Source organism: Palaemon carinicauda, unplaced genomic scaffold, assembly GCF_036898095.1.
Source record: "Palaemon carinicauda isolate YSFRI2023 unplaced genomic scaffold, ASM3689809v2 scaffold2, whole genome shotgun sequence".
In the NCBI taxonomy this organism is placed as follows: Eukaryota; Metazoa; Arthropoda; class Malacostraca; order Decapoda; family Palaemonidae; genus Palaemon; species Palaemon carinicauda.
Window position 1 is genome coordinate 1,092,501 of NW_027169589.1, and position 11,931 is coordinate 1,104,431.

An 11,931-nucleotide genomic window follows, 5' to 3' on the forward strand; every position below is an offset into this window, starting at 1 on the left:
GATCAATTTTACTCCTATTTTCAACTCCTTAAGTTTTATACTTATCTTAAGAATTGTTGTGGTATGTTTTGATATTATTTCATCATTAGTAAGGTGGTATTTTCTCTTTTTACGGAGCAAACAAATCTTGAAGAAGGCATTGTTCAGGACACTAAAATGGCTGTCACACTAGCGAGATTTACCTAAACTTTTTCTGATTTTGTCTTCTACTTTCCAGAGAAGTCAACGTCAATTTGTACTCTGGTTGTCACCAGGTACTCTGTTTGCCACACACGTTCTTCTTTATCCTTTGGTTGACATCGACAAAACGTTAACAAACACATCTGAATCAGTTCTATATTTTTTTTTTTTTTTTTTTTTTTTGCATCTTGCTGAAAAAATCTACCAACAAATCAATTTTGTTTCAATTTTCTTTGGTCGTGAATCAATCGATAATGTGGAATGATCTTCCTAATCGTGTAGTTGAATCAGTAGAACTTCAAAAGTTCAAAGTTGGAGCAAATGCTTTTTTGTTGACCAGGCGGACATGAGTCTTTTTATAGTTTATTTATGACTTATTTGTTTTTGATGTTGTTAATAGTTTATATATGACATGTCTGTTTTGACGTTGTTACTTTTTTTTAAATGATTTATTGTTAATTTGTTCTCTTCATTTATTTATTTCATTATTTCCTTTCCTCACTGGGCTATTTTTCCCTGTTGGAGCCCCTGGGCTTATAGCATCTTGCTTTTCCAACTAGGGTTGTAGCTTGGATAATAATAATAATAATAATAATAATAACAACAACAACAATAATAATAATAATAATAATAATAATAATAATAATAATAATAATAATAATAATAATAATAATAATAATAATAATAATAATGTATTGTTCACCTTTCTCCATTATAGGATTGATAGGAGAGAAGACGTGGATAGGACTCAACGACCAAGAAGAAGAAGGGACTTTCAGATGGAGTCATGACAAGAGCCTTCCTCAGTATAACAAGTAAGACTTTCACAACAGCAACTTTACTGTTATTGGCACTGCAACAGAGGTTTATTTCTCAATGATTTGCTTACATCCTATTTGCTTGCATATTAATAGCCATTTATGAAGGTCGCCCCTCCCTTATCTTAAATAAAAGTATCTAAAGGAATTGATATAAGTTTGTATCCTCAGTATCATGAGACCGGGAAACAAAATTTACATTCTGAAGGCAAGAATAAGTTTTTGATTTCGTGTATATATATATATATATATATATATATATATATATATATATATATATATATATATATATATATATATATATGTGTGTGTGTGTGTGTGTGTGTATGCATACATACATAGCCTATATATATATATATATATATATATATATATATATATATATATATATATATATATATATATATATATATATATATATGTATATATATATATATATATGTATATATATATATATATATATATATATATATATATATATATATATATATATACATATATATATATATAACGGATTTTGAGCGAAGCGAAAAATCTATTTTTGGGTGAGATAGCCATGTCGTCCTGATGGAAGTTCCTATAGGGTAGCTTCCTAGGGTATATTACAACTACGGCGATATTCCCAGAGAATTTACCTTAAGGTACCAGAATTCTAACTCCTGGAGCGAGTATCCCTCGTGAAAGGGATATCGCGACATATCAGAGGACGTATTCTAGACACGTCACATGGCAATCTACGACCTGAATAGAGATTCGTCTCGTAGGAGGGAGATTGACGAGATACGAATTCGGGAAAGAAAAAGGGGAGCCGCTCCCAAGGCATCCCTATCCCCCGATTCGTATGCGTGCCTGGCGCCAATCCTGGCGCCATCTGTATTCCTTGTAGCGTACACGAGGTGCTACAGATACTGTATGTAGGGAGGGGTCCTACAGCCCTTTCTTAGAAAGGCAAGGGCGGGTCCATCAGGACGACATGGCTATCTCACCCAAAAATAGATTTTTCGCTTCGCTCAAAATCCGTTTTTTGGGCTCAAGCCATGTCGTCCTGATGGAAGTGTACCAGAGCATTACTGTATCTGTGGATTCTCAGAATGTGCCGTACTCCCCGGAGATATTTATTCCCGGTCGACTAGACCTAGAGACCTAAGATGTTACCGTTATACATCTTTTCAACTAACTATAAACTATGTTAGAGCTTCCTGCCCCCTACAGGGAAGAGTCCTACTAGACTCTGGAAAGTCTCGAAGAGTACATATATCTATGTATGAATACCAGGCAAGCTAATATAGTGGTCTCGCCCTATATTAAGTAAAGCATAGTTTGTATAGAACCACTGCGTCAATATATTGACCAGTCATCCGCACAATACTTGTATTGGACAAAGGTTTATATCCGCATAGGAAGAAACTAATAAAACCGCCCTCGTCCCTTTATGGGACGGAGTCCTCCCATTAGGGGACTTACATAAACCAATGCAACATAGCTTGCAAAACAGAACAATTCTATCAGAATTATCCCAGATAAGATACATAGAATTAAAATGCTCAATTATACCAATAAATTGACACAGGTGAAAGAGACGCAAGGTTCTCAAGAACAAGTTTATTGACAGATAATAAACAGACAGGTTAACAACAAATATATATATTTATATAAAAGAGGGTAACCCAAAACTTTAAGCATAAGTATGATAGTAAACAGAACTTGTTTATCTGGAAGAAAAACCATTAAACACCACTTTAATGAGATACCAAGGTATCAAGTCATAAAAAATCTGTATTACAAATCAATCACATTAGCGTTAGAAACGTTTGGCACACATGTCTGAACTTATGCAAGGTTCACCTTTGAAGGAAGGAACAGTCTATATGGGCACTTGGTGCCCTCATTTAGTTTGTAGTACAGTATGTACCTACACACTCACCCTGGACTTAATCGTCCCAATTAAGACCACTGTTCCTCGCAGAGTTAAACAGTAGGGTTAACTACACGACCCACTGCTACCACAGATCTCTTAAGTTCCTCTACTTGCTTCGCATAGTGGCGAAAGAACACCCTGGAAGACTTCCAGCCCGTGTATGAACGGAGATGTTCAAAATCCATACAATTAAAGAAATTTAGGGATGAGGCAACTTTCCTCGGATCGTGACCTGCGGGTGTACTGTCAGGATCCGCTCTGCGAATAAAATATGTCATTTTCGCTCTGAGTTGATTCAGAGATAAATTTGAGCCTGATGTTTCTCCCCTGAATAGTTGACTACCCTTGAAGTCTGAAGTTCTACGAAGATAGACCTTTAGGCATTCTACTGGACATAGAGATGCATCTTCTTTCAGAGGACAGATTCTCCAGGGACCCCACCTGTTGGTGGGTAACTCATTCTTGGCGAGAAACGTAGGATCCGGAAACAGGTTCAGCTCCCCCCCATCCAGGAACTGAACACGACCTGCCTCTCTCGAGAGGGCTACGATCTCACTAACCCTGGCCCCGGACGCGAGTGCAAATAGGAAAATAACTTTTTGCGTCAAATCCTTTAACGCACATTCTTCATTGCTCAACAAGGAGGCGAAATGAAGAACTTTGTCTAAAGACCATGAGATGGGCTTTGGAGGTGCTGAAGGTCTGAGCCTAGCGCAGGCTTTCGGAACTTTATTAAAGATCTCGTTACCTAGGTCGATCTGGAAGGCAAATAGAATGGGTCTCATCAAAGCCGATTTACACACTGAAATCGTGTTAGCTGCCAACCCTTGGCCATGGAGATGGATGAAGAAAGATAAGCAGAAATCTGTTGAGATCTCCTGCGGATTCTTTGCCTTTACAAAGGCCACCCATTTTCTCCAAGATGACTCATATTGCCTTCTAGTCGATTTGCACTTGTATTCCTCTAGGAAGTCTATGCTGGCTTTCGAAATCCCGAAGCGCTTTCTCACCGCTAGGGCGAGAAAATCATGAGCTGCAGGGTCTGGGTTTTCTGTAATGAAGCGCAGACAGTCGACTTCTGGACTCGCTGGGTCAGAACTGGATGTGGTAGCGGCACGAACTTCATCTGTAGTTCCAACGCCAAGGGGAACCACATGCTGTTCGCCCACTTGTGGGCCACTATTGCCGCTACCCCCTTGAAGGATCTCAGTTTGTTGAGGACCCTCAACAGAAGGTTGTGAGGAGGGAACAGATAAATCCTGGACCATCTGTTCCAGTCGAGGGACATTGCGTCCACTGCTTCCGCTAAGGGGTCCTCGTACGGGGACACGTACAGGGGCAACTTCTTGTTGTCTTTCGTCGCAAAGAGGTCTATTTGCAGTTCTGGGACTTGATTCAGAATGAAGGAAAATGATCCTGCGTCTAAGGACCATTCCGACTCTATCGGTGTGAACCTGGATAGAGCGTCCGCTGTCACATTGCGGACTCCTTGAAGGTGAACTGCCGACAGGTACCACTTCTTCTTTTCCGCCAATCGGAAAATGGCTAACATCACTTGGTTGAGAGGTGGTGACCTCGACCCTTGTCGATTCAAGCATCTCACAACCACCTCGCTGTCCGTCACCAATCTTATGTGGATCGAGTGACGCGGGGAGACTTTCTTTAAGGTAAGGAGCACTGCCATAGCTTCTAGAAAGTTTATATGAAAGGTCCTGAATAGCTTGGACCAAGTCCCCTGGACTTTTTTCCGATGAGAGTGACCTCCCCATCCCTCCTTTGAGGCGTCTGAGTGAATCGTCAACGACGGGGGAGGTGGCTGAAGAAGAACAGACTTCTTTAGATGTCTGGCTTGGGACCAAGGTCTGAGAAGAGTACGTAGCCGAGGCGGCACTGGTCTTCTCAGGTCTCTTCGCGCGTTTGATGCATACCTTCTCCAAACTCCGGTTGCATCCTTTAGCTGTGCTCTTAGCACTGGGTCTGTCACTGAAGCAAACTGGAGAGAGCCTAGTACCCTCTCCTGTTCGCATCTTGATATCCTTTCGGAATCTAGAAGTCTCTTGACAGAGCCCGCTATCTCCTTCCTTTTCTTCATTGGGATGGAGAAACTGTGTGACAAAAGGTCCCAGTGGATTCCCAGCCACTGGAACTTTTGGGATGGAGAAAGTCGAGACTTTTTCTTGTTGATCTTGAAGCCTAGGTACTCTAGGAACTGGATCACCTGACTGGAAGCTTGCAAGCATTCGGTCTCGGATGCTGCCCACACCAGCCAGTCGTCCAGGTAGGCTACTACCTGAATTCCTTTTAGGCGTAATTGTTTGAGAGCTGCGCTCGCAAGCTTCGTGAAAATCCTTGGGGCTATGTTTAGCCCGAATGGCATGGCTCTGAAGGCGTACAGTTTTCGTTGTAGCCTGAACCCTAGGTAGGGGGAGAGTCGACAGCTGATTGGAATGTGCCAATAGGCGTCTGACAAGTCTATAGAGACTGAGTATGCCCTCTTGGGCAGTAAGGTCCTTATGTGTTGCAGTGTTAGCATCTTGAATTTGCAATTCACTATGAACTTGTTGAGTGGTGACAAGTCCAGAATGACTCTGAGCTTTTCCGAGTCTTTCTTGGGAACACAAAACAGCCTCCCTTGGAATTTGATGGACTTCACCTTTCGGATCACATTTTTCTCCAACAGTTCTTGAACGTACTCCTCCAAAATGGGGGTGGAGTGTTGGAAAAACCGAAGGCATGGGGGTGGAGTGCTGTACCAGCTCCAACCCAGTCCATTCTTGAGTAGGCTTTGGGCCCAGGGATCGAAGGTCCAGCGATCCCAAAATTTCATCAGTCTCCCTCCTACCGGTATCATTTCACTTGGACTGCCGTCCTGAGGTCTTGCCTCCCTGACCACGACCACCTCTGAATCCCCTTCCCCTTGAGGGGCGCCTAGACGAGCCTCTGGCTGCTCCTCTAGGTTTTGCACGAAAGGAAGAAGACTGTCCTTCGAACGTTGTGGCGAATGTGGTTGACTGACCTGGCACCGCCTGGGGTACCCACTGAAAGGCAGTCGGGGTTTGTGCCACCATTTGGGGCACTGGAGGCAAAGGCAATTGCAGTTGCTGTTGCTGTCTATAAGGCTTGGCTGGCCGAGATGGTAGCCTAGTCTTCATATTCTTCCTCTTTGGTTGAGGACCCTCATCCGGGGAAGATTTTCTTTTGATAGCCAGGCCCCACTTCTGGAGAAGATTTCTATTCTCCACGGCGGCCTTATCAACAACCTCTTTGACCACATCGGTAGGGAAAAGATCTTTTCCCCAAATGTTGGAGGAGATTAACTTCCTTGGCTCGTGTCTCACCGAAGCCCCGGTGAACACGAACTCCCTGCAAGCTCTCCTTGCCTTGACGAAGTTATAAAGGTCCTTCGTCACTGTGGCTAAGTGAGACTTAGCCACTACCATGAACATTTCATGGACCTTGGGGTCACTTGCCATCGTCTCGAGAGTAGTCTGATGAGACATTGAGGCAGCCAGTCTTTCTTTTGTCTCGAACTCTCTTCGTAAAAGAGATTCGGACAGCTTGGGGAGGTCCTCGCCGAATTGCCGTCCGGCAATATCAGCCTCCAACTTTCCCACTGAGAATGTTAGATGGACATCCTTCCAGTCTTTGTGGTCCATAGGTAGAGCCAGCGACAAGGGTTTACACTCCTCCAAGGAGGGGCAAGGCTTGCCGGCCTCGACTGCCTTTAGGACAGCCGCAAACCCTTTCTGTAAAAAGGGGAAGGCTCTATCAGGAGAGGACACAAACGAAGGGAGCTTCTTGCTCAATGCAGCTACCTTCGAATTCGAGAAGCCCCTCTCTTTCATCGAGGATGAAAGTAGGGCTTGAGCCTTAGCGTGGTCCATAACAATGACCTCCTTCGGCTCTGTCTCCTCCCTTGAAGCTGGTTCTTTTCTCAGCCGGACATAGCAGTCCGGATATGATGCCTTGCTGGGCCAGAATTCTACCTCCTCTAGGGGAACTGAACCCAGCTTATCCGAAATGACGATCTTTCCAGTCGTCATCGGCATGTGCTCAGCATACCTCCATGGGTTAGCATCTGAGCATATGGGAAGGTCTTTCACATTGAGCCTTTTCCGGGGCCCATGTGATTCTGCCAGGGACTGCATGCGCAGTTCCATTGCAGCCGCCTTCTCCTGATTCTCCTTCTGCATTTGTTGGATCATTCCAACAATCGAAGAGAGGGCCTGTCCCAGTTCTACTGGGAGGCCAGCCGATGTTGAGGGGATAGGCTCCGGCATCTGAACCGGAGCAGTCGACACCTCGTCGACCTCATCCTCTACGACATCCGGGGTTTGAACTTGATCCTGACCTTCTGCCAGGAGGTCTTCTTCCAAACGATCGTCCAGGTCAGACATCCTGTCACACAACTGGATGTCTTGCATCGCATCTGCGACTTCCTCGTCCACCTGGACTTGATCTTGAAGGATCTCCTCTTGAGGCTGGGGAATCACTGCCTCAGCTGATGCCTGGGGAAAAAGATACGCCCTCATCTTCTCACTTGGAAGATAAGGGCCAGAGGTGTTCTTCTTGAAGCCCCTTACCCAAGTACGAAGCTTTTCCCTAGCTATATCCCTTGATTCCGCCGTTCTAGGGGAATCAAAAGCCTCAGTAATCAGGTTAGTGCATACAGTACATACCTGAGGGTCCCAATACTGGAGATCATCCTTGGAGACAGCGCATGCTGCGTGTCTCCTACAACACTCATGTCCGCAGAGGTTCTTGCTGCGGACATTGCAGAAAACATTTCCGCACTTCGGAGGGTCCTCCTGTAAAGAGAAGAAATTTCCATGAGTATCAAGTGAACTATGTATCACTGGATATGCATAGTATAGCATAACAATTCATAATTGAAAGACACACACTTGTGTTTCCCTCACAACCCATTGTTGCAGCCTTCCGGATAATAAAATCAAAAATGGTTTATCCCTACTAGAGTAACCAATGCAAGGTTTCCAGAGGAAACAGGTGGAGCTCACACCTAGGCAATGATTTTAAAAATCCTGGATATTAGAAAGGGAAGAACTCTGCTTCCTGTCTGAGGGCAACAGCAAAGGGCTGTGTAAGAAAACACAATAGTATTAGAAGATACAGTGCTGTACCTAAACTTTTACTATAGTTTTCTTCTTACTGTATATGCTATACAGAAGAATACTAGTACAGTATAGGAGGATGTGTGCCGGCCTGCCTTTGCCGGCCGGCACACACCACAATTAGCTTTAAAGTATACTACTTAACAGCTATAGGGCGGCAGCCCTCTGGTTCAAATGCCTGTGCCGGCGGCAGCAGCTGCCAGCCGGCAACAGCCAGTGTTGGCCGGCAATGATTGCCGGCCAGCAACTACACAAGGTAGTACCCAGCTGCCGGCCACACTCTTGGTGACCGGCAGACAAGGACTGACATAAGCCGGCCGGCAAAGGTACAAGACCGATGCCAGCCGGCAGCAAAAGAACCAGAAGACTACCCCTGCCCGGCTGCCGGCCTCATAGGCCGGCAGCCGGCCTCATAGGCCGGCTGCCGGGACAGGTACAGCACTAGAAGAAAATAGAATGGATGCCGGGATAAGAGTGTACACAACCCCCCAAGCCCGGCAACCGAAAGAGTGCATATAAGGAAGGGGAGAAACTTAATTCAGGCTTCCTTGACCAATGCCGTCCGGCTCTGCCGGCAGGCATGGATGAGGGACCAAGAGAGGTCCGGGCAGCACTCGAAAACATAAGACCCTTGCCGTCCAGCGTCTCTGCCGGCCGGCAATGGGCTTAGTCAATCCATATCCCAACCTATACTAGGTCCAGAAGTAGAATGACATATGGTACAGTAATACCCCTGCCGGCCAGCTCTGCCGGCCGGCAAGGTACAGTACAGTAATGGCTAGGCCATTACGGAGATAGAGGGGGAAGGGACAAGAGGGTCCTGCCAACCTTGCTTTAGTGACAGATCACCCGCAGCCAAGAACTCTGTCTTAGCCTAAGGGAGATCTAAGGGAAAGTGCCAGCGCAGTAGTATAATACCTGCCAGCTTCCAGAGCACCAAAGCAAGGAAGGCGTTGCAACTCCCAAGGGAAGATTTATCCTCCCCGAGAACAGCAACAGGACTTAGTCTGGTCGATCACACAAGAAGGAATCATAACTACAGAAACCTTCGACAGTGACCTAAGGGAGCTCAGCTCCCTTTGTAAGTGTTAGGTCAGCGAGGGAGACTCTGCCCCAAGCCAAACAACACGGACTCAGACTAAAAACTCTGTTGTTCTGTCCCTCTTTGAACCAGACTCAGCAGGAACAGGAAGGTACAGTAACACCCTAGTATAGTTTTATCGAAAATAAATTCGGAAAAAACCACTTAGGGATAAGCCCAAGGCTTAAACAGAGGGAAAGGGATTGCATACCTTCTCCGAAGAAAAGAAAGCAACCGGGGAGTATGATAAAGTATACTAAGGCTCCATAAGCAATTAGCCTAGGCACCAAGAGAATCGATTACCTAATTCACCGAAACTCTCACGTATACAATCTTGGAAATATTCCACATAGTCTAAAATGTATAAAATAGCCTAAAGCTTCAATAAAATTTTAATTACACTCGGAAAAACCATAATCATGCATTAAGTACTAGGACCAAACGACTAGGCTACATGGCCTAGCGTAGGCCAGAATGGCGAATACTTCGCCAAATAATACTAAGCACGAAAGGAAATCCTATGTAAAGCTAAATAGCTAAATTTTATTAAGCAAAATAACCAGGAATGTCACTCTGACTAACTAATTTATACCTAGCGAGTGACAGTGTCCAGGACACCTCTGGTAGGCTACGGCTCTTGTATCAAAGATTAATCCTATTAATCACTCAAAATTTTACCAAGAGCCTACATTTATACATAACAGACACTATACTCAACTTATCCGAGGTCAACGAAGACGAAGAAGCCATGAAAAGTTGAATAAATCCAAGATTTGCGAGAAAAACAGGAAAAAACACCGAGTTGTTAAGCTACGCAAAAAGGAATACAGATGGCGCCAGGATTGGCGCCAGGCACGCATACGAATCGGGGGATAGGGATGCCTTGGGAGCGGCTCCCCTTTTTCTTTCCCGAATTCGTATCTCGTCAATCTCCCTCCTACGAGACGAATCTCTATTCAGGTCGTAGATTGCCATGTGACGTGTCTAGAATACGTCCTCTGATATGTCGCGATATCCCTTTCACGAGGGATACTCGCTCCAGGAGTTAGAATTCTGGTACCTTAAGGTAAATTCTCTGGGAATATCGCCGTAGTTGTAATATACCCTAGGAAGCTACCCTATAGGAACTTCCATCAGGACGACATGGCTTGAGCCCAAATATATATATATATATATATATATATATATATATATATATATATATATATATATATATATATATATATATATATATATATATATTTATATTGACTCCAAGAGAAAAAGTTACAGATGAATGAATCTGTGCACAAAACTTTCATAGTATTAGCCACATTATACAGTTATACAGAAATCTGGCCTAACCTCCTCCTAAACAAAGTATTTCATTGGTATTAATCTACATGAATATTATATGACAATTCCAGGTGGATGTCTGGCGAGCCTAACGATTATTACGGAGACGAGGATTGCGTGGTATCCCACCCTTACTACAATAATCACTGGAACGACATCAGCTGTGATCAAGAATTCAAGTAAGAAAACACAACTTTGGAAATATACTTCCAGATTCATAGAATTTTATCTTCGCGTAAAGCAAATGAAATATGAATATATAATACGTAATTTGAACAGAGTTTAACCCTTTTACCCCCAGGCTATTTGGAAATTTCCAACCCTTAACCCCCAGGGGGTTAATTTTTTCCCAGCACATTTTGCAGTATATTTTTTTTTTTTTGAATTGCTCTAACAGCCTTAATTTTTGTCATAGAGAGGTCAGGTTGGTCTCATTCTCTTAGAAAATGCCTGAATTTTCTCAAAAAAATATCAAAAATATGAAAAAAAGAAAATTTATAGCATTTTTTTGCAAGGACGTACCGGTACGTCCAGGGGGGTAAAGGGATGGCTTTTGTGAAACTTACTAGTACGTCCTTTGGGGGTAAAATGTAATGAATATTTTCTTCTTTTTCTAGATTTGCTTGCGAAGTGACACTTGAGACTATGTACAGCTGAAGAGCGTTCTCTGATTCATTTAGCAAATATAAGACACAGGATGATTATCTTTCTTTGTTTTACCTCATTGTAAGCAAGCATGACATCACAATCTTCATAAACTCAGTACGAGTCTTTATCACGAAGGCAAACAGAAAAAACAAAGTAGGCCTATCCTATTGTCAAAATATAAATTTAAGAAAATTTAATATTTCCTGGTTTTCAATTAATAAAAGTAAAGGTATATTCGACACTGGATTATTCAAGTGTAATATTGAGCTCTCTCTCTCTCTCTCTCTCTCCCTCTCTCTCTCTCTCTCTCTCTCTCTCTCTCTCTCTCTCTCTCTCTCTCTCTCTCTCTCTCTCTCTCCATGGGAAACACACACGTCTCCTTTGTGGGATTTTACTGAGTGAGATGAATATAGTCGCGAGTTAGAGAGAAGTTTTGGAGAACTTTGTGAAATTTTCTAATGTTGCAATAGTCTATAGACCATTTAAAGGCGTTCATAAAAAGTCGAGTTAGAAAGCATGAAAGGGATTATAAATTTTGAGATACTTAGAAGTGGTAAAAGGTTATATGGGTTTAGAAGATGGATCAAGATGTTATTTTTTACAAGTCTCGGCAATGAGGAGAGATTGGATAGTATTATGGCAACGTAACTGTTAGGTTCTAAGGCCGGGAGCCCACTAGCGACTCTGTGGCGCCACAAAGCCACGCCACGCCTGTGGCGGGGATGTGCGACAGAGAGCCACAGTTGCTTGCCACAGTCGCTAGTTTGCGCGGCAAAACTTGAAAACAATGCAAACCTATGGGAGACCACATCCCCACCA

The 11,931-nt window shown here is 43.5% G+C and overlaps 1 protein-coding gene across 2 annotated transcripts in view; it reads left to right on the forward strand.

The window, feature by feature from the left end:
- LOC137635927 (perlucin-like protein) overlaps positions 1-11,199 on the forward strand; it is a 22,891-nt gene extending 11,692 nt beyond the window's left edge. For both annotated transcript variants that reach the window (XM_068368368.1, XM_068368369.1), the window contains exons 5-7: positions 899-995; positions 10,536-10,643; positions 11,082-11,199. In XM_068368368.1, coding sequence (XP_068224469.1) covers positions 899-995; positions 10,536-10,643; positions 11,082-11,121 — 245 coding nt within the window. In that variant the 3' untranslated portion in view covers positions 11,122-11,199. The remainder of the gene's footprint in view (positions 1-898; positions 996-10,535; positions 10,644-11,081) is intronic.
- The last annotated feature ends 732 nt before the right edge of the window (positions 11,200-11,931 follow it).